Raw genomic sequence first — 20682 nt, 5'->3', positions numbered from 1 at the left:
GTTCTAGATAGATTTCCAAAAGTAAATATAGCTCAGTAAAAGGTGCTCCATAGATAAGATACACTTCTGTTGCTATTTCCCACTAGTTCTGTTAGTTCTTGATATAAACTATCCTTTTACAAAGCATATTTTCTATACATCCTGCTAAATGCAATATGCTATTAATGTTGTATTTAGAAATTTTGCATCTGTGCTTAAAAATGAGCTTGGTGTGTGATTTTTAAATCTTCCTATCCTTTTTCTTATTGTTCTGTCCTTGTTTTATGGAGTCTATTCCTTCTGTAAATACTAAAAACATATTTGAATTCCTTTTCAAATTATCTATAGTCCTTGGGTGGAAATTCTTCTGTTTTTTAAGTTCCATACTCTGATGATAGATTTTCTCCTGTGCCATGTAATTTTTTAAAGATTACCCTTCTGTGTATTTTTCTTTCATTTTTTTTGTTGTTGTTAATTGCTGTCTGGTATTGGGCATTTGGAGTTGGGGACTTGCCACATTTGCTCAGTCAGCCATCTTGACTAAAAGTATAGTCTATTTCTTTTTACTGAAAAATTACAAATAAGTAAATCAGTCACGAATATATTTGGCTTGAGATAGGTTTTCATTTCATACGCCATGTGTCACTCTGTGTTGCACACTTCTGTATTACACACTTCGGGTTTAAAACCATCAGGCTGATTTATCAGTGATGGCAACTGATGCAAATCTAGTTTTCTTGTTATTTTTTTCAAAAAAATACATATTATTATATATAGAAAACATACCTATAAAGAGTATTTTCCTTTTCTCCTTGAAACTAGGCAAACCAACCACAAGTAGCTCGGAAGCGTGCCGTTTCTGTGGTTCCAGGAGTGGAACAGAGTTATCTGCTGTTGGCAGCGTTTGTTCTGATGCAGATTGCCAGGTAGGTATATGGTTAAACAGCCAGGCCATCCCAGGAAGGAATAACACATACTCTATCATGAGACCTCCATTTCATATAAATAAGAGTTATAGCTCAACATCACTCTTGTTTGCTAAATAAATATATTTTATATATGTTAAGGGTTAAATGCCTTATCAAAGCTGGAGAACAGATCAGAGAAGGCTCTTAAGCCCAAACCAGACTCTTTTTGCATGTATTTCTCAAACACTAGTCATATGCATTAATGTGTATTTTTGTGTTAGGAATCTGTACACTTTCTTTACCACTGAAATATTTTAAATAAGTTTCCAATATCTAATAGTTCTTTAGTCTTGAACATATATACATATATTCCATACTATCCAAATATTTGGGAGCTCTGGTAGCATAGTGGCTAAGGCACTTGACTGCTAACCAGAAGGCTGGCGGTTCAAACCCACCAGCCACTCCTCAGAAGGAAGGTTGGGCAATCCTACTTCCGTAGTGATACTGCCTCAGAAACCCAAGGAGGGGTCGCTATGAGTCAGGGCTGACCCGACGGCACATAACAACAACAACAACAACATCCAAATATTTTGGTTCCTCAATTCAAATAACAAGAATTTGGTTAGTGAGCTCAGATAGTGAGAGAGAACTGTCTTTATTTTATCTGGGAGAGGAGTGATTAGGAAATTGTTTATCAGAAATTTTTTTTTTTGATTCATGACTATGTATGATAACAAATAGATTGAAAGTATTATTCACTTTTTGTCAGTCTTTCCATTATGTGGAGTCAAAAGTTTAAAAATCATATTAAAAGAAAAACAGACCTTATCAATAATCCTAAATTATTTTCAGGAAAAAATAAAAATAACACGACTTTGTTGTTTACTTAGCCTTAACATGTATTTTTTGTAGGAGTAATATCTTGGAAAATTAACACTATAGATATTATTACCAGGATGTGTGCCTTTTTGATAATGTTTATATTATTATAATTAATCTTTAATAGGAATATGCTAAGATAGCCTGTAGTAAGACACATCCCTGTGGGCATCCATGTGGAGGGGTTAAGAACGAAGAGCACTGTTTGCCCTGTCTACACGGCTGTGATAAAAACGCCACAACACTGAAGCAAGATGCTGATGACATGTGCATGATATGTTTCACTGAAGCGCTCTCAGCAGCCCCGGCCATTCAGGTTGTCTCAGTTTCAGCATATTAAATGTGTCTAGATTTAAAACTGGAGAAATAGTAGTATATTTGTCAAATAAACAGATGATTGAAATTTTTTTTATATCATGGGGTAAAAAAGTCCCATTTATATGTACATCTGCCAGTTAATTGAAGAGCAAACTCACAGTCTCTAGTTACCATTTTGTGTATTCAGCTTTATGATTTCTGCAAGCCTACATATAGAATGTATAAAATGTTCATAAAGGGAAGAAAGGCAGAATATCCAGTAGTGACGTTCTTAATTTCCAAAATCCAGAGTGGTATTTTATATCTTATGTAAGTGAGCTATAGCTAATTATACATACTTCTGTGCCTACAGTATGTACAACATCTGTAGTATCAGTAATATTATAAAACTTCCTACTTGTTAAATAAGTCTTCCTTTTTTTACTTTTACCAGTGTTTTATGTATTTTTTAGTTCCTGTGATTCTAAGATATTGTATATCCTCAAAAAAAAAATCATATTTATATCAGTAGTTTTTTTTCCCCCCTTTTTATTGTAATTAGGGTAAAAGTTCATAGAGCAAATTGATTTTCCGTTCAACAATTCATACACGTTTTGTTTCATAGTATTGATTGCAATCCCCCCAGTGTAACAGCACTCCCACTTCCACCTTGTATTTATATTTCCATTTGACCTTCTTTCTTCTCCCTTCCTGCCTTCTGAGCTTTCTCCCTGGGCAAATGCTGCCAGTTTGATCTGATATGAGATTGATTGTTCTAAGGAGTGCATACCTCTCTTGTGTTAATGTCCACCTTATAGGTCTGTCTGTCATCTGGCTAAAAGTTGAGCCAGGAGGGTGAGTTTAATTCTAGGCCTAAATCAGTAGTTTGATCTTCTTGTTACGAGATACAAAATTGAATAAATTTACGTTTCTCCCAAACCTGGCTTACTTTCTATAAGTGACATTAGTCTATTAATGGCAACAAATATTGGGAGAGGCTGAAGGCTTGGTTAATAATGATCCCATGGATAGTGAAAAAGCACTAAAATTTCATTGTACCAGATTTATTCATTTTTCTCTTCCTTGCTTTAAGTGGCCCCTTACATTTATAATCCACCATTTACTTAAGCGTTAACTTTATTAGATATGCTTACATCTTTCTCTTTTCTTTATTTAAGCTGGACTGCAGTCATGTATTCCACTTACAGTGCTGTCGACGAGTTTTGGAAAACAGATGGCTTGGTCCAAGGATAACATTTGGATTTATATCTTGTCCCATTTGCAAGGTATGGAAAAAAGTGGAAATTATCTACTTTGTATTCATTTTTGTCTTTATTGTCATCTTTAATCTTTCAAAGTCAATACATGTAAGCATCTTTTGGTACCCTTCCCAGTTTACTTTTTACCACCACCCCCATTAGTTTCTGCCCTTCCCATCTAGGTAGTTGTGGTTGTGGTGGTTGTTAGTAGCTGCTGAGTCTTTCTGATTGATGGTGGCCCCATGTGTCCAGAGTAGAACTGCTCCGTAGGGTTTTCAAAGCTGAGAGATTACAGAAGCAGATCATCAGGCCTGTCTCCCAAGGTACTTCTGGGGTAGGTTCAAACCTCCAACATTTTGCCTAGTAAAGGTGCTTCAACTGTTTCCACCACCCCGGGATTCCAATCTAGGTGGTGCAGAAGTATGTTATAAGATCTGTTTGTTATAATGCATTACAAAATAGTCATTGTCAACTAAAAGCTGTTGTTGTGGTTGTTGTGTGCCATAGAGTCGATTCCACCTTGTAGCAACCCTATATGATAGAGTAGAACTCCTTCCACAGGGTTTCCTAAGCTGTAATCCTTGCAAGAGCTGATTGCCAGATCTTTTCTCCCACAGAGCAGCTGGTGGGTGTGAACTGCTGACCTTTTGGTAAACAGCCGAGTGCTTAACCATTGTGCCAGTGAGGTCCTTTTCAGTTAAAAGCTGGTTAAGCATACTGCAACAGAAAATGTGCTTAGACATCATCATGCATTATAGGACATGCATCACTACTTTCAGAACCCTGAGCGTTCAGATTACATGACATGACAATGGTTAACTGCAACAAAGAATAATCTCCTGGTGCTTGTAGACACTCATGCTTGCATTTAAGTGGAGAAATATTAACTTCTAGTGTCATTAGAATAGATTCAGTTAAAATAAGGAGAAAATTCTTTGTATTTTGACACATCTTTACAAAAATATTAAGTAAAGCAGCAAGTGGTTTTGGCAGGCCCATAAAGATAGTGACCTTTGTTTAAGAATGTGACTGACAGTACCTTCCCTGTTAATTCTTCATTCTTTATTGCTCTGTTATATGCTCCCTATTTTCTTACCTTTAGATTTGCAACTGGTGTAAAGAATATAACACAAAAATACTTAGCTCAATCATTGCTTAGTTAGACTGAGGAATAATCAAATACAGTATTTTGCTCTTCCTTTTCATATAGTGCCACAAAGAAAGATCACATTTAACAGTCTGGAAATAGATACTTGAAGATGGCATAGAAAATACTGTCTGCTTATTTCACTCCCCTGATAGTCTACCCAGTGCCCAAAGAGTCAAAACACACACAGTCACAGTTTGCATCTTACTTGTGGCAGCAAGGTAACTTTTGATCCCAAGAACAGCTAAGGCAGTCGGATATATATTTCAGACACAGAAATATAAAACTAATAAACATGGACTTTCATGCTCTGTGCACCATTTGCCCCATTTTCCCGCTCTTGGATGAATAGTGAGCTTAGGATTTTATAGAATTATTTTGAAATGGCATTTGATTGAGGAATTGTTCAATGTCTTGTCATCTCCTAGCAGAGTGCCTGGCACTCAGCTATACACTGAATGTTTTTTGAATTAATAAATACATGATTCTTTCAAAAATTGTTCTTTTTTTTTAATTTCAGAACAAAATAAATCATACAGTATTAAAAGATCTGCTTGATCCAATCAAAGAACTTTATGAGGATGTCAGAAGAAAGGCCTTAATGAGATTGGAATATGAAGGTCTACATAAGAGTGAAGCAATCACAACTCCTGGTGTGAGGTTTTATAATGACCCAGCTGGCTATGCCATGAATAGATACGCATATTATGTCTGCTACAAGTGCAGAAAGGTATGCTGTAAATTATATTAAGAATTCTTAGGCATTAGAGATTACCTATGATTATCTATGTGATTAAGAATTTAAATTGTATGTTGATATCTAATTATTCTTTTGTCTTAAACCTGAAGTTACAAATGTTATAGCTTCAAAGTTTCAAGCTTAATTTATTAATTTATATTTGGGGCTTTCTTTTCTTTTTTGACCAAAATAAACTTTTACCAAAACATGTAATAATTTTGTACCATATTACACTAGCTACTTCCCACAAGTAATAGCCTCCTGTTTGCCAAATTCCATTGGTTCTTAAATAAACTTCTCTTGCTTAACTCTGTTGCTAATTCTCTTATTAAAAGTCTTACTTCCTTGGCTTCCAGGACAACACTCTTTTGATGTCTTCCTTCCTCTCTGGTCATTTCCATCTTTAACTGTTCCATCAAGTTCCTTTTCGAAAGTTCAAGTACTCCTTACACATTTGTTTTTCTGCTGTTCTATTCTTGTCTAACAGTACCTCCTTACTTTCTGTGACCTCTTATAAATCTATTATTTCACCTACCATCTATACCGCTATGTTGTTGTTGTTGTTGTTGTTATGTGCCGTCGAGTCAACCCTGACTCATAGCGACCCCTCCTTGGGTTTCCGAGGCAGTATCACTACGGAAGTAGGATTGCCCAACCTTCCTTCCGAGGAGTGGCTGGTGGGTTTGAACCGCCAGCCGTCTGGTTAGCAGTCAAGTGCCTTAGCCACTATGCTACCAGAGCTCCCGTATGATATTACAAAATTGTTAAGTTTTTAGATCGATATATCCAACTGCCTATCAGACATTTGGATTTCTCACAGATACTTCAAAATCCACATGTCCATTATACTTATCAGCCTTGACTCTCCCAGTCTGTCATCATTATTAATGAAGTTTTGTCAATTCTGTCTCCAAATCTCTCGAGTCCCTTTTTTCAGCAACTCTAAGCATTTCTTACTTTGGTAATGTACTTGCCTTCCATTGACCTTACATTGTTACTGGTAGACTAACCTTTCTGGACCTCAGTCTAACTGTGTCATTCTTCTGTGCATAATTCTGTGGCCCTGCCTGCCTCTCCAGCCTCATCTCCCAGCATGCTACCACTTACATTCATGCACAGAATATGGAACTACTTGCAATTCCCCAAACTTAGCCATATTTGCTCACTCAGTGGCACCTTGTGCCATTGCATATGCTGTTTCTCTACACGGAATGCTCTTCTCTACTTCCTCCTGTGCGTTTTACTCTCAGCTGCCACTCGCCTATACACTCATACCTATGTGCATAGACAAATCTATTTAATCATACTTCATATTTGACCTCCTCTGTAATGTGCCCACCCCCTGCACACACACACCAGATGAAGTTAAAATCTTGCATGCATGCATCATACTACTCATCATTTGGCATCATCATTACTGGTTCACTTATCCCTCTGCCCTACCTGATAGTTCTGTGAGGAAAAGGACTATATTTTTTCAATTCTCTGTCTCCAGTACTTAGCATTTAGTGGGCACTAAGTTAATGTTTATTGAATTGTTGTTGTTGTTTGTTGTTATGTGCTGTCGAGTCAGCCCTGACTCATAGTGACCCCTCCTTGGGTTTCTGAGGCAGTATCACTACGGAAGTAGGATTGTTCAACCTTCCGAGAAGTGGCTGGTGGGTTTGAACCGCCAGCCTTCTGGTTAGCAGTCAAGTGCCTTAGCCACTAAGCTACGAGAGCTCCTTTTATTGAATTAGACAATGAATAAATGAGTGAAAGAATGAATCAGTGAAAAATGCATTGTCCCTCAATGTAACAAAAAGAAAATACAGGTGATGAATGAAAGGATAAATAGATGATAACCAAGAATACCAACAAATATACACACATACAAGGAAAGGGGAAAAAAAAAAAAAATTCATTGACATTAAATCAATTCTGACTCATAATGACCCAGTGGGTTTCTACAGCTGTAAATCTTTACAGAAGCATACTGCCTCATCTTTCTTCCGCAGAGCAGCTGGTATATTTGAACCACCAACCTTTTGGTTATCAGCCAAATTCCTTAGCCACTACATCACCAGAACTCATTAAGGAAAAACCAGTAGTTTACATTTGTTAAAGTTGTATTGTTACAAATAGTAAAATATTATTTCTGTTTGTTTAATGCACTAAACATCATAAAGGAATATTATACTACAACAGGAGTGACAGTCAAATGTCTAGGATGCCAACCAGGGAAGATAGAAACATGAAACAGCTGGAATGAGTAATAGACCCAGGAAAAACAAAACACTTCTGGGGCCGGATTTACCTGGTAGACAACCATTTGTAACTTCTATATCAATAGAACCTATCTTTTGACCTGTTTTCTAGAATGATAACAAATTTATATTAATTGATCTTGCTTGCCTTTTATGACTATCTTTCATTTTAAGATAGCTGGCACCCAGTTACAGATATAGCTTTTTGGATAGGGAATATCATATGCATACCATTTTCCCCAATTATATTGGCTTCAGATGTGCCCAGAGCAAATACAAGTAAATCATCAGGTAATTTCATTTATTTGTGTGTCTGCAATGAGTACTGTTGAGTTCCTGCATATAGCATAGCTTCATAAGTGTGAGTAGTGTTCTCAATAGGATTACCAGATTTGCCTTTTCTTTTTAAAATGTTTACATGATTAGTAGATGCTTAAAGCTTGTTTTGATATTTTCTTCTTCATCATTAGCCTCAGGATTATAAATTTGTGCTAATAATTTATTGTTATCCTTGCTTTTTGTTCTACAGTACTATGATTTTGGGACTTCTAAGCTTATTTTTAAAAACACTAGAAGGGAGATGGCTGTTTAATACTTCAAAATGAAGGAAATCAGTCAGACTTTCTCCTTGAAAAGCACAGTTTCTCTTTACTACTCAATATCTTATTCTTGATACTTGGAATATTATTCATTCTGTTGTTGTTTTGCCTTGACAGTACAATATTAGAGCTTCCTACTATATGTATGAATCCATCCTAGAATTGAGATACTTTCACTTCTCACCCTGGTCTTCTGTACAGCAGCAGTGTGGACATGTACTCAGTCATGCAGCTGTCTAATGGGCAATAATACTTGCTCTGATCTCTTGATCTTACTTTTACTAGCACTCTATTACGTCTCCAATAACAGAGTTTTCCTTGTTTCTACTAATCTAAATGTGTTTTCTCCATAGGCATATTTTGGTGGTGAAGCTCGCTGTGATGCTGAGGCTGGACAAGGGGATGACTATGATCCCAGAGAGCTCATCTGTGGTGCCTGTTCTGATGTGTCCAGGGCTCAGGTGAGTAGGACATTGTAATAGAAAGGACAGTTTAGAAGCATTTAACATTTTTGGTTTTTTAGTAATTATATAATCAATATGGTACAAATAGTAAACAAGGTCTTTTCCCTAGAATTTTCTTATATTTGTACAGCATTGTGTAATTTTCCAAATTGTTTTCTACATATTATTTCTTCTAGATAGTGTCACTTACATTTGCTGATTTTATCACCACATTCCAACAAGTATTAAAATTATTTATTTCATTTTCTAAAACTTGCAGTCAAACTTGCATGTTTTGTCCAATGAAATATTCACAATCCATGAGATTGGGAGATAGGTGAGATATTATTAATATTTCAAATTGATAGGTCAGGTAACATTCACAAAGAAATTAAGTGGCTTCCTTCAATAGATTATGGTAGACTTGAGATTAGAACTTAGGACTTTGTCCAGACCTTTTGGGCAAAACCACACATTTATTAATTTTTTAATGTGTATATATACCATTAGTTTTTCAATTAGTTTTAGGAGCTGTTTGTGCTGTCAAAATATTAATTGCCAAGCTGTGTCTATGAATATCTTAAAGACAACTGAAATGGTCTCAGTGTAACCCTGTGTCTCTTTCCTCTTGCTATAGATGTGTCCCAAACATGGCACAGACTTCTTAGAATATAAATGTCGCTACTGCTGCTCAGTGGCTGTCTTTTTCTGTTTTGGAACAACACATTTTTGTAATGCTTGTCATGATGATTTTCAAAGAATGACTAGCATTCCTAAGGAAGAACTACCACACTGTCCTGCAGGTAGGCTTTTAGTATATCTCAATTACAATTATGACGTATATGGTATCTAATTTTATTAAAGATTATTTTGAACTCATTGTTTCAAGTGACAGAAACCCAACTTAAACTAGCCTAAAGAATCAAAAGGAATTTGGTGACCTTTGTAAGCTTAGATTTTTCTAAGTAGAAAATTTAGATCATTGTGAGCAAAAGGTTAGGAGATAATATTGGATCAGAGCTTTTGGGGGAATGAAAACAAAGTCAGCAAAAGATTAATAACAGGATTGCTGTTCAGTACTAAAGGACCATATGAAATTTGAAATTATAAATTATTAATAGAACCATTTTAAAGGATTTTGTGGGTTTCCATTGTTGTTGTTTTCTTAAAGAAGCCTGAAACATGCTGTATAGTAGACAAGGGATTTGATCTAGAATGGCTGGGAATTGGCAGCATAGTGAGTGTCAGAGAACCAAGGGAATTAAAGATGCCCTGATCATACAGGGGAAATGACTCTCTATGGAGGTCAAACTGAGAAAAAAGGAATATAAAACCAAACAGACTAAAAAAATTGGATCAGGAAATAATGATCATAGTGAGATGGAATATGAAGCTTAATGGGAGCAGGGGAAGTGGACGGAGAAGGAAACATGACCTTGGGGGAGAATATATCTGAAATACATGTGGGATGTAGCTACAGTTAGTAGAATTACACACAAGAGTATAAAACCAAACCAACCTCACTGCCGTCAAGTCAGATTCAACTCATAGCGACCCCTCCTTGGGTTTCTAAGGTGGTATCTCTACGGACATAGATTGCCCAATCTTCCTTCCACAGGGTGGCTGGTGGGTTTGAACCGCCAGCCTTCTGGTTAGCAGTCAAATGCCTTAGGCACTACGTCACCAGAGCAAGAGTACATACAACACAATATACAGTGTTGTTAAAGCTGTGACGCTCGTCCACTGCTTATGAGAAGGCAAATGGCATATAATGTTTCAGAAAGCAGTTTGACAGTGCATATCAAAATTACAAATATATTTTCTCTTCAACAGTCTCATTTCTGGGGACACACACATGTGAAGGAAATTTTGAAAAAGAATAAGTATACGAAGTTACTCATTATAGTTACGCTTATAATAATAAAAGAAGAAAAATAGCACAAGCATCCAGTAGGGAAATGGTTAAATACTAAACACTATGCCCAATTAAAAGAAGAATGAGGATGGAGTTGGAGTTTCTGTGTACTGATACGGAAAGATCTGTAAGAGATAGTATTAAATGAAAATGGTAAATTGCAGGACAATGTATATAGTGTGCTGCCTTTTGTGGAAAAGGGAGAAAATGTAGAATATATACTCATATATGTTTATATTTGCATAAACAAACATTGAAAAGATAGATAAATGAATAAAATTGATTAACTTTTGGGAAAAACAGGAAGATGAGGGGTAGCTATGGGGACAGGGTGACTTCTTACTGTATGCTTTCTTTTTCTTATCATTTTGATTGTTTTAATCATATGAAATATATTATTGTTCCAAAAATAAAGTTTTTTTTTTTTTAAGTATGGTACTTTTTGCCATTTGCTCATGCCAAATAAAAGTTATTTCATGCTCCTATTCAAAAGAAAACTTTTTTTTTTGTAAGTAGAGGTGAGAGACTTTGAAAGAAGCTAGATCAAAATGGTGTGAGGCTAGAGTGTGTAGGATAATGGCCAGAAGAGGGATGGAGAGGGGCTGGGAGCTGGAGGTCATTACATGAAGAGATAAGAAGAGGGCAGTGCATAGATGATTTGAGCCTCAAGTGAGATGGGCTTATTGCCTGAAAGTTGTAGCTGAGCATTCTGTAAGTAAATGGAAACACAAGAATGTCAATCATGCTTCCTGGCCAAAGGACATAGAGGAGCTTAAGAGATGACCAACCTCTAGGTAAGCAAGTTTAGAGGTGGTGTCACTAGGGAAATATCTAAATTTTACTTAATGAAAATAAGTTTCTTCTATGTTTAAAAAGAAAAAGAAACTTAAAAAATAAAACGGTATACCGTTAGCAATAAATCAAATGTGCCAGCAGTCAGGTCTAGAAGCTGTAAGATGGGTCAGTCAAAGGCAAGGGTTCCCTCTCACATAATTGCATGTCCATCCCTGTCAACCAGTAGGAGTTTGCACTTTAAAAAACAATTCTGAGTCACAGGAATGGGCAGGAAGAGAGTTAGGAATTTGGCAGAAGGAAGGAACTAACATCATCTGGGCATTTTTATATATATTTTCTTACTTAATTTTATAACCTACAAGGTAGATGGCATTATCCTCATGTTCACAAATGCAAAAATAAGTTCACAAATGCAAAACTAAGACCCAGAGAGGTTAAATAACTGGGCTGAAATCATCCACTTGGATTGAGGTACTGTCTCCCAGCCTCACACATTCCTCTGACACTTCATTTCTTTAGAGAACTGGAGCCTAATTAAAGGAGACCCCACAATGATATGAGTAGGGAAGATGGCCATGTTTTTACTTAGAACAAAAGTATCAGTTTTCTAACCACTGTCAACCCCATTAGCTCTGATCTTTAATATATGAATGAAGACAGAAGTCCAGATTAAGGAGTTAATCCCTCCACGGCCCATCCATTTCTTTCTAAAATGTTGTCTGCCTTTGTGAGGCCAGGATACTTACTTTTCACAGCATTCTGTGAGTTAGTATTGCTATGCCTGATTCATACATGAGGGATCAAAGATTCAGAAAAACTTAAGTTAATTTTGCCTCCATTTCCTCATCTGCAAAATGAGAATTATGTTTCCTGTCACTGAGTTGGAATTTGAGTCGATGGCAGTGGGTTTGGTTTTGGGCTTGGCCTCCTATGATTATTAAAATATTAAGTGAATTAATATATAAGAGCAGGTTCTCAGTAGTAAAGAGTCAACTAATGGTGGTGGGATAATTTGAAAAAGGATAGAGGTGATGGTTACACACCATGATGAATATGATCGGTGTCATTGAATTGTATGTGTAAAATGCATTAAATTGAAAAATGTTATATATATTTTTACTACAATAAAAAAAAACTTAAAAAATAATAAGCACTCAAATACTTGCAGTTTTCAAAAAAAAAAGAAAGTTATTTTACTATCTTGTTAGATTTTGAACTCATTGAAGATAGGAGTCATATACATCCCCAGCATCTAACATAACAGCATTTACCCATAGGCAGTCAGTAAATGTTTGTTGAATAATGACCCCTTATTTTTCACTAAAAAAAAAAAAAAAAACAAGGATTATATACCAGCTGTTGATATGAGTCACCACTGATAGTGTTATGTGCAAGATTAAACTAAATCTGATACTGAGTGGCCTACCTCCCACCCCTTCTCCCTGACCCAGTAATGAGGTGAACAGAATATTAGCAGACAAGGTGATTTCAGGTAGGACACTGCTTTGCTTGATCATTTATAGCAGTAATAATTAACATTCAAATAAACCTCTGGTGTACACCCATCCAGACCCTTCCTGGGGCCACGTGTGTGCATTTGCAATGTTGGACATAGCCCTCGACCACACTCTTAAACCAGCAATTGACTTCTCTTTCTGAGGTTATTGTCTTCATTTTGGTCCTTACCCTCATGCTTTGGTCTTACTCTTACATGGAACTTAGTTTTCTTTCCTCAAAATGAGGCCTCGGTTTGTTGTTGTTCAGTTATAATAATAATCACTAACATTTATTGAGCATCTATACTGTGCCAGACTGAAATGTTTTATGAACAGTAGCTTTTTTATTCCTCATGTTTTCCTTCTGGGTCAGAAAAGTTTTCAAATCTAGAAGGGATAAATTAAATGAGATCTCATTCACCATTGATCTGGATAAGCTTGTTCCATTCAATCTCATGGTATTTTTCTCTCGAACAAAATCACATTTTACCTTCATTATTTTGGAAAGTAGCTGTAGGAAACTAATGCACATTTCCTGTTCCTCCATCTACTGTTAAATATGGACTACACATTCAAATATAAGCTCAACTTATAGCCCTTACACACTAAAGATCCTTGTTTATAAAGGAGCTAAAAATCCTTCTAAACATACTGAAAGACATGATGTGAAGCATAGTAGCATAACAAGTTTCATTTAAGAAAAAAAAAAAGAAAAATTTCCAAGACTCCAAATCTTTATGGAAGCAGACTGCCTCATCTTTCTTCCAGTGGAGCAGCTGGTAGGTTTGAAATGCCAACCTTTCAGTTCGCAGCTGAGAGCTTAACCACTGCACCACCAGGCTCCTGGTTTATTTGATAGTTATCTATACATTTATATCTTCCCCAAAATATGTCTTCCAAATTATTATATTTATCTTACATTGCTATTCATATTTGAAGCTGATTAATCACCCATCAGATACTTTTCAAAATAACGCTAAGTCTTCCTAATTTACCAGGTGTGTGTGTGTGTGTGTGTGTGTGTGTGTTTCTTTAGATGAGATAGAAAAGTAACATGACTTACTTACACTTAAACTTATCTTCAGCTGTAGAAAAACATTCTTTATAAAAATCTCCATGTTTTCTTATCCAGAAGACTTTACTGGTAGACAAAATTGAAGGAATTTTGTGACCATTTTTGTTCATTGTTCTTTACTTTAAAACACAACGTCTAATTCATACATAGAGGAGAGCTGTAGATCATAGTGATTATCTCTAGATAGGATCTTATGAGTCAAGGGCTCTGTCACTTTCTCTGTAATATGTGTCTGTTATGTTAATTTTTTGTGAGAAACATTTTAGTTTTGTGCTTAAAAGAATTTTTTTTATATTTAAATCTGTATTTAATATTTGCATGACTAAAGTCATATTGTTTCTTTGAATAGATTGTTGGTGATTTACATGAGGTTTATATATTTTTATATATTTATAATACATATTATAAATATATAAATATGTAAATTTTTTTTCATTTTGTTTTGTTTTTTAATTGTATTCTTTTGCTTCCTTCAAAATTTATATAGGTCCCAAAGGCAAACAGTTAGAAGGAACTGAATGCCCACTCCATGTTGTTCATCCACCAACTGGGGAAGAGTTTGCTCTGGGTTGTGGAGTGTGTCGAAATGCTCACACCTTTTAGAACACTCAGATTCCTCTGTCTTCATCCCGCAAGAGGATATGGCGAAGTTAAAACTCTGCTCAGGATAAGGACGGGACCATTTTTACATCCATGAAAATGAACCATTTACAATGCAAGAAGGATGCCAAATACCATGTACATAATTCTTGCTGTGAAAAGTTTCCTCGTTATTTTGGTTTATTTTCTTTTTGAATCAAGACATCCAGTTTGTGAGGTGTTTGCATGTGGCCATTACCGTCATTGGCTGTGAAGCATTGGACATTTATAGATAATTGATATAAAAGAATCACAATGCCCATGGACTAAGAATGATGCTTAAAAGCAAAAAAAAGAAAAATAGTCATTGTTTATTGTATACTGCCTTTTTTGTAACCCTGTAAAATTGCATCACAGGTGGGGATAAAAAGAGGAATATTCTGGTTTATTTCCTAGACTGTTATTTAAAATTTAAAAAAAAATTGTGTAAGGCAGCATATAAATGTATTAAGTATCACACTGTATATAAAAATATCAATGTTTGTCCTGTATAAGAATTACTAAATTACAAATGCAGTTTCATTTAAACTTCTAGGTTAAGTTTGAGCCTGAAATTTTAATGAAGTGCAATACTGAGTGTGCCTCATTATCTTGCAACTGTAAACATATTGGAATGTACATGTCAATAAAACCACTGTACATTTTTATACAGTGATAAAGTCTAACAATCGTGTAAGGTGTTGTTTGAGAAACAAAATTTAAACACCTTTAAGGTCTGAAAATCCATCCATTATTCCATGGAGAGAAATTTACTAACAACACAATCATAACTTTCATAACTGTTAGGGAAAATAAAGAGTAGTAATTAGGTTCAATGTTGGAGTTAAATATTGGTAGAAGATAATGAATATGTGTGTATGTGTGTTTATATATATATATAAACACACATACACACATATTCATATTTTATTCATAAACAGTATACACCAAGGACAGAGGAAAACATTTGAAAAATTGACCAAACTCCATCTTATTAACCAGCAACTATTTGAACTGAGGCTGAAGCTAGAAGACTCAAGTTCAAGTTCTAACTCTTGCCAGTTTTTTTGGGTGTGTGATCTTCAATCAGCTACTTCTCCTTTCTTAGTCTCATTTTCTTGAAAATAATAATACTTATCTCTCAAATGAGACAGTATTCACAAAAGTGTTTTCCTCCACAGTAAAGTATTCAAAAGTGGAGAGCAAAAGAAAGAACATCTCTTCAATGCTGGATGACAGGCATATGATTAGGTCTTTTATTTAATCCTCCCAACAACCTTGTAGATTAAAGTATTATTAATTTCGTTTTAGCAAAAATCTTAGAAACTTAGAGAAGTTAAATGATTTGAACTAGATTCTAACTGTATTTGGCTGGAAAAAACTGAGTTGTAAATCCTGGTCTTTCTGACTCTAAAGCCCAAGCTTTCTACCACATCAAACTGCTACTTTACCAACTGATTCTGTGACACAAGTACCCTATGAAATAATAGCTGGGCACAGGTATTATGGGCAGGGTGACAAAAGTTAAGATGACACGATTTGCCTCAAGTGATGTTTGATATAATTGAGAACAGCAGCTGTTCAGCAATCCCTTCAGGGAAGACCCAACCACAAGGAGTGCTCTTAGCTGACAGCCTCCAGCTGGAGCTCTTTTGAGATCCACCACAGGACTTGATTCCAAATGACTGAGCACCCAGTCCTCACTGCTTTTGTAGATATCAAACCTGCATTGCAGTCCAAAGGCTCACCCTTTAACCTGTCATAGGCATTACCCTGAAGAAGTTTCTTATATCTGCTTTCTTGCAAATGTCTTGCATCCTGGCAAGACATTTATATCTGCTTCTTAGAGGGCCTGAACTGACATGGGAGAGTAAGATATTTTAAATAACTACTTAGAGTCACTTCATTTCTCAAATGACTTCAGGTAGCTTAGGTTAAAAAAAAAAAAATAGAGTATAAAAGATAAATACTGGAGGGAATTCCAATGGAGAGAAATTATGAAAGAAAATAAAAGCCAAGGGTAGACACCAGTGTCTGGTAAGTAAGCATACAGTTTTATAAACCACAAGCTTCAAACTCTGCTTCTTAGAAAACATGTTCAGTTATAACTTACAATGTCCGTTTTCTCAGAAGCAGGCACTGATGTGTCCAACAAGTGTACATAAGCTGTTTTGTTTCATTAATTCATTTAATAAATATATGAGCACCTGTTCCATAAATCCACTTGATAGTCTCCTATAGTGAAGGTGGGAACTGTATTGCCAGTTGCTTAGAGACCGTAACTTACACACAGATGGTGCCTAAAGAATGAAGCAAGTGAGTGAGTAAATGTGCAGCACACTGTGCTAGGGGCTGAGATCAGGCTTTTTCAAAACACAAATACAGACATGTAAATAGTACAATGTGATTAAGAACTATAATCAAGGTTTATAATAATAAAAGGTAACAGTTATTATGGAATAACAGTAGGAGTTCTGGTGATGTAGTGCCTAAGGCATTTGACTGGTAACCAGAAGGCTGGCGGTTCAAACCCACCAGCCACTCCTAGGAAGGAACACTGGGCAATCTACTTCTGTAGTGATAATCACCTGGGAAACCCAAGGAAAGGCCGCTGAGTCAGATGCGACTTGACGGCAGTGAGTGAGTAAGGGCTAATGGTAGCCACCCACTGTGCTAATGCATGGGTGTGGTGGCAGAATTTTGGCCTCCCAAGAGGTCTGCATCCTAATTCCCAGGATGTGTGAGTACATTACCTAAAATGGCAAAAAGAATTTTGCAGTTACGATTAAGTTCAAGTTCTTAAGAATGCAGGACTCTCCTGAATTAGCCAGATGAGTCCAATATAATCACAAGAGTCCCTGTAAGAGAAGGAGGGGTCACAGAGAAGGAAACGTGGCAACAAGCAGAGGTCAGAGATAGACTCAAAGATCCTACTCTGCTGGGTTTGAAGATGGAGGAAAGGACCACGAGCTAGGGAATGCAAGCAGCCTCTAAAAGTTGGAAAAGGCAAGGAAAGAAATTCTCTCCTAGGGCTTCCAGAAGGAACGCAGCCCTGCCAACACCTCGATTTTATCCCATGTCAGACTTCTGACCTCCAGAACTGTACAGGCATACCTCGGAGATATTGCTGGTTCTGTTCCAGACCACCCAATGAAGCAACATTGCAATAAAGCGAAGCACACAAACACTTTGGTTTCCCAGTGCATATGAAACTTATTTTTACACTATGCAATAGTCTATTATGATGTGTAATAGCATAATGAAAAAGTATGAAATGTGAGAATTACCAAACTGTGACAGAGGCATGAATTGAGCATGTGCTGTTGGAAAAAATGGGGCAGGTAGACTTGTTCAAGGCAGGGTTGCCACATACCTTTAATTTGTAAAAATGCAGTATCTATGAAACACAATAAAGCAAAGTACAATAAAATGAGGTATACCTGTACAATAATAATACATTTGTGTGGCTTTAAGCCACTAGGTTTGTGGTAATTCATTACAACAGGAGTAGGAAACTGATACAATGGGCTTCAGCTGAGTTATCACGTTTTTATCAGCCACAAACCTAGGAAGTATTCTTTTCCTTTTACAGATGGGTAACTGAATCTCACAGAAGTTATATAACTAGCCCAAGGTTTTTGCAAACATAGGAGCAAAAGAAAAAATATAAACTATTTCTTTAATACTTTTTATGTTGATTACTTATTGAAATGATATTTTGGATATACTGGGTTAAATAAAGTGTTAAAATTAACTTCATCCATTTTTCTTTACTTTTTTTAATGTGACTTCTAGAAAATTTTATATGTGTGGGTTGTATATCTTTCTAAGGAACAGCACTAGCTGTTGATTAGAAATCTCTCAACAGTTTGGATTTTATGATCCATCCTTGGATTATTTTAAGCAAGAGACATGCCCAGATATGTGCGTTAGAAAGAGAATGCAAGATGTAGGTCACAAGATGGCTGAAAACAGAGAGACATTGTCCCTGGAGAAGACCAGCCAGGAAGTTATGACTGTGGTCTAGGGAAAAGTTGATAAAGGCTTAATCACAAAACATACTTCTTTCCTTTGAGGTATTTATAACCTAATCCTGGGTAGGGTTAACCTATAAAGAGATGTCTTAAAATTCAAATGGTTTAGTTAGACTAATTTCCCAGAGTAGGAAACAAATTCTGGGGTAACTCAGAGGAGAGGAATGGGGTTGCTGGGGCAAGACATTAGGGAAGAAGTCTGGTTCTATCTTGAAGGGAGTCATATGCCAAGGGGCATTTCTGTGAGAGTTTGATACCCTCTATATCAACCCCAAATATTTTTTTACTGACTCTTTCCAGGTAGCATTTAGAAAGAAAACTCTTAAAATGAAAAAAGACGATGGAATATGCTTGAGGGGCAGGGGGCAATGGCAAGCACACTGGTACAGATGTGGTGGGTAACAGAATGAAAAATAAATTACTTTGAACAGATAATGTATGTGCAGAAGTAGTTGAAATGCTTAAGTCTCACAAATCAAACGTTGACACAGAAAAGAATAGATGCTGTATGATTCTATTTATATATATAACATTCCAAAAACTAGGCAAAAACTAATCAGTGGTGATAGGATTCAGAATAGTGGTTCCCTTTGAGGGGGCATGGACTGGGCAGGCACATGAGGGAGCATTCTGGGGTGCTGCAGGTTCCACATCTTGTCCAGAGTGGTAGTTACACAGATAGGCTCTTAGAGTGTACAAACTCATCATGCTATAATACACTTAAGATCTGTATATACAACTTATTGTGTATAAATTATAACTCAATGAAAATGAAGTCATAGAAGATGAGTAGAGGTCAGATCATACATGAGCTACAATGCCAGGCTGAACAATGTTCCCTCTAACCTTGTAAAAAGGGAAACACTAAAGGCTTTTGAGTGGGAGAATAAATCCCCATCTGTGCTTTTGAAAGACGACCAAGAAGCACTGACCAGGCTGCCAAGGCCCATCCACTACACGGGTCACTGTTGTTGTTGTTAAGTGCCGTTAAGTTGATTTCAATGCATAGGCACCCAATGTGACAGAGTAGAACTGCCCCATAGGGTATCTTAGACTGTAATATTTACAGGGGCAGATTGCCAAGTCTTTCTCCATGGAGCCACTGGGTGAATTCAAACTGCAAACCTCTGGATTAGCAGCTGAGCACTTAACCATTGCACCACCAGGGCTCCCCCCACTGGTCAGTATCCTCTCTCAATCACTGAAGTGGGAAGAAATGACTCAGTGTCTAGCCATGAAGAAAGGCAGGGTAAGAAAAGTATGAAAGCTTGGATTTAATGGAGCAGGGCCTATAATGCCAGAAGGCTGAGTTCCTAGAAAGAGATTGATGTCCCCAATGCCTAGACAGAGACTTTAGTAGGAGTAGTAGGAGACTCATCGGTCTGATATACTCAGTAAAGGGAGGGAGATGAACACCCCAAACCTCTCAGGACCTCCTGAAGAGGCCCAGAGAAGAAGGAGTTCAGTAATTCTCAAGTGCACTGATGGGTAAGTGGATCCGATGCTGATGTATTACTGCATGGAGTGTGCGTAACAAAGTGACCCGGATTTTTTAACACCAAGAGTACAGCCTCTCAATTAACTCCAAGCTATGACAGGAAATAACCAAGGACTGAAAAATACAGCAATTAGAAAGTAAGTTTTGTTTTGAAGAATCAGAACTAACAGACAAGGAGAAAGAGCAGCATGTAACAGAATGGTGCAGAAAGATGCATATGATCCTGGAAGAAGTGCAGGAGAAGGCCCCTTTGAAATGAGAACAGCCAGGCTTCGTCTCACCTACTTTGGTCATATTGTCAGAAGGGACCATTCCCTGGAGAAGGATATCATACTTGGTAAAGTGGAGGGTCAACAAAAAGAGGAAGGCCCTCAACAAGATGGATTAACACAGTGGCACCAATGATGGGTTCAAGTATAGCAAGGACTGTGAGGCTGGCGCAGGACCAGGCAATGTTTCATTCTGCTGTACACAGGGTCACAATGACTCGGAGTTGGCCACAATACCTAACAACAACAACAACAATAACAAATCTTCTCATTGAGGATATGAGCAGGAAACAAAAAAGTTTGGTGGAATTGTAGGATTCTGTCTTTGGGATTAGTTAATGAGCTGTAACCAACGACCAAAAACCAGACGAATTATGGGAGGATATCAAGAACATTACCCATGAAGAAAGCAAGAGATCACTAAAAAGATGAGAAAAGAGAAGACCAAAATGGATGACAGAAGAGACTCTGAAACTTGCCCTT

The 20682-nt window shown here is 36.7% G+C and overlaps 1 protein-coding gene across 1 annotated transcript in view; it reads left to right on the top strand.

Annotated features, from left to right (window-relative positions):
* MYCBP2 (MYC binding protein 2) overlaps positions 1-14383 on the top strand; it is a 376124-nt gene extending 361741 nt beyond the window's left edge. The window contains exons 79-85 of the mRNA XM_042781038.1: positions 802-905; positions 1897-2085; positions 3245-3352; positions 4993-5202; positions 8410-8517; positions 9137-9302; positions 14268-14383. Coding sequence (XP_042636972.1) covers positions 802-905; positions 1897-2085; positions 3245-3352; positions 4993-5202; positions 8410-8517; positions 9137-9302; positions 14268-14383 — 1001 coding nt within the window. The remainder of the gene's footprint in view (positions 1-801; positions 906-1896; positions 2086-3244; positions 3353-4992; positions 5203-8409; positions 8518-9136; positions 9303-14267) is intronic.
* Positions 14384-20682: the final 6299 nt, after the last annotated feature.

This window comes from Orycteropus afer, unplaced genomic scaffold, assembly GCF_000298275.1.
Source record: "Orycteropus afer afer isolate SDZICR_OR568_19922 unplaced genomic scaffold, OryAfe1.0 scaffold00081, whole genome shotgun sequence".
NCBI classification, from domain to species: domain Eukaryota; kingdom Metazoa; phylum Chordata; class Mammalia; order Tubulidentata; family Orycteropodidae; genus Orycteropus; species Orycteropus afer.
The sequence above is the reverse complement of the archived record's forward strand: the minus strand, read 5'-3'. Positions and strand labels throughout refer to the sequence as shown.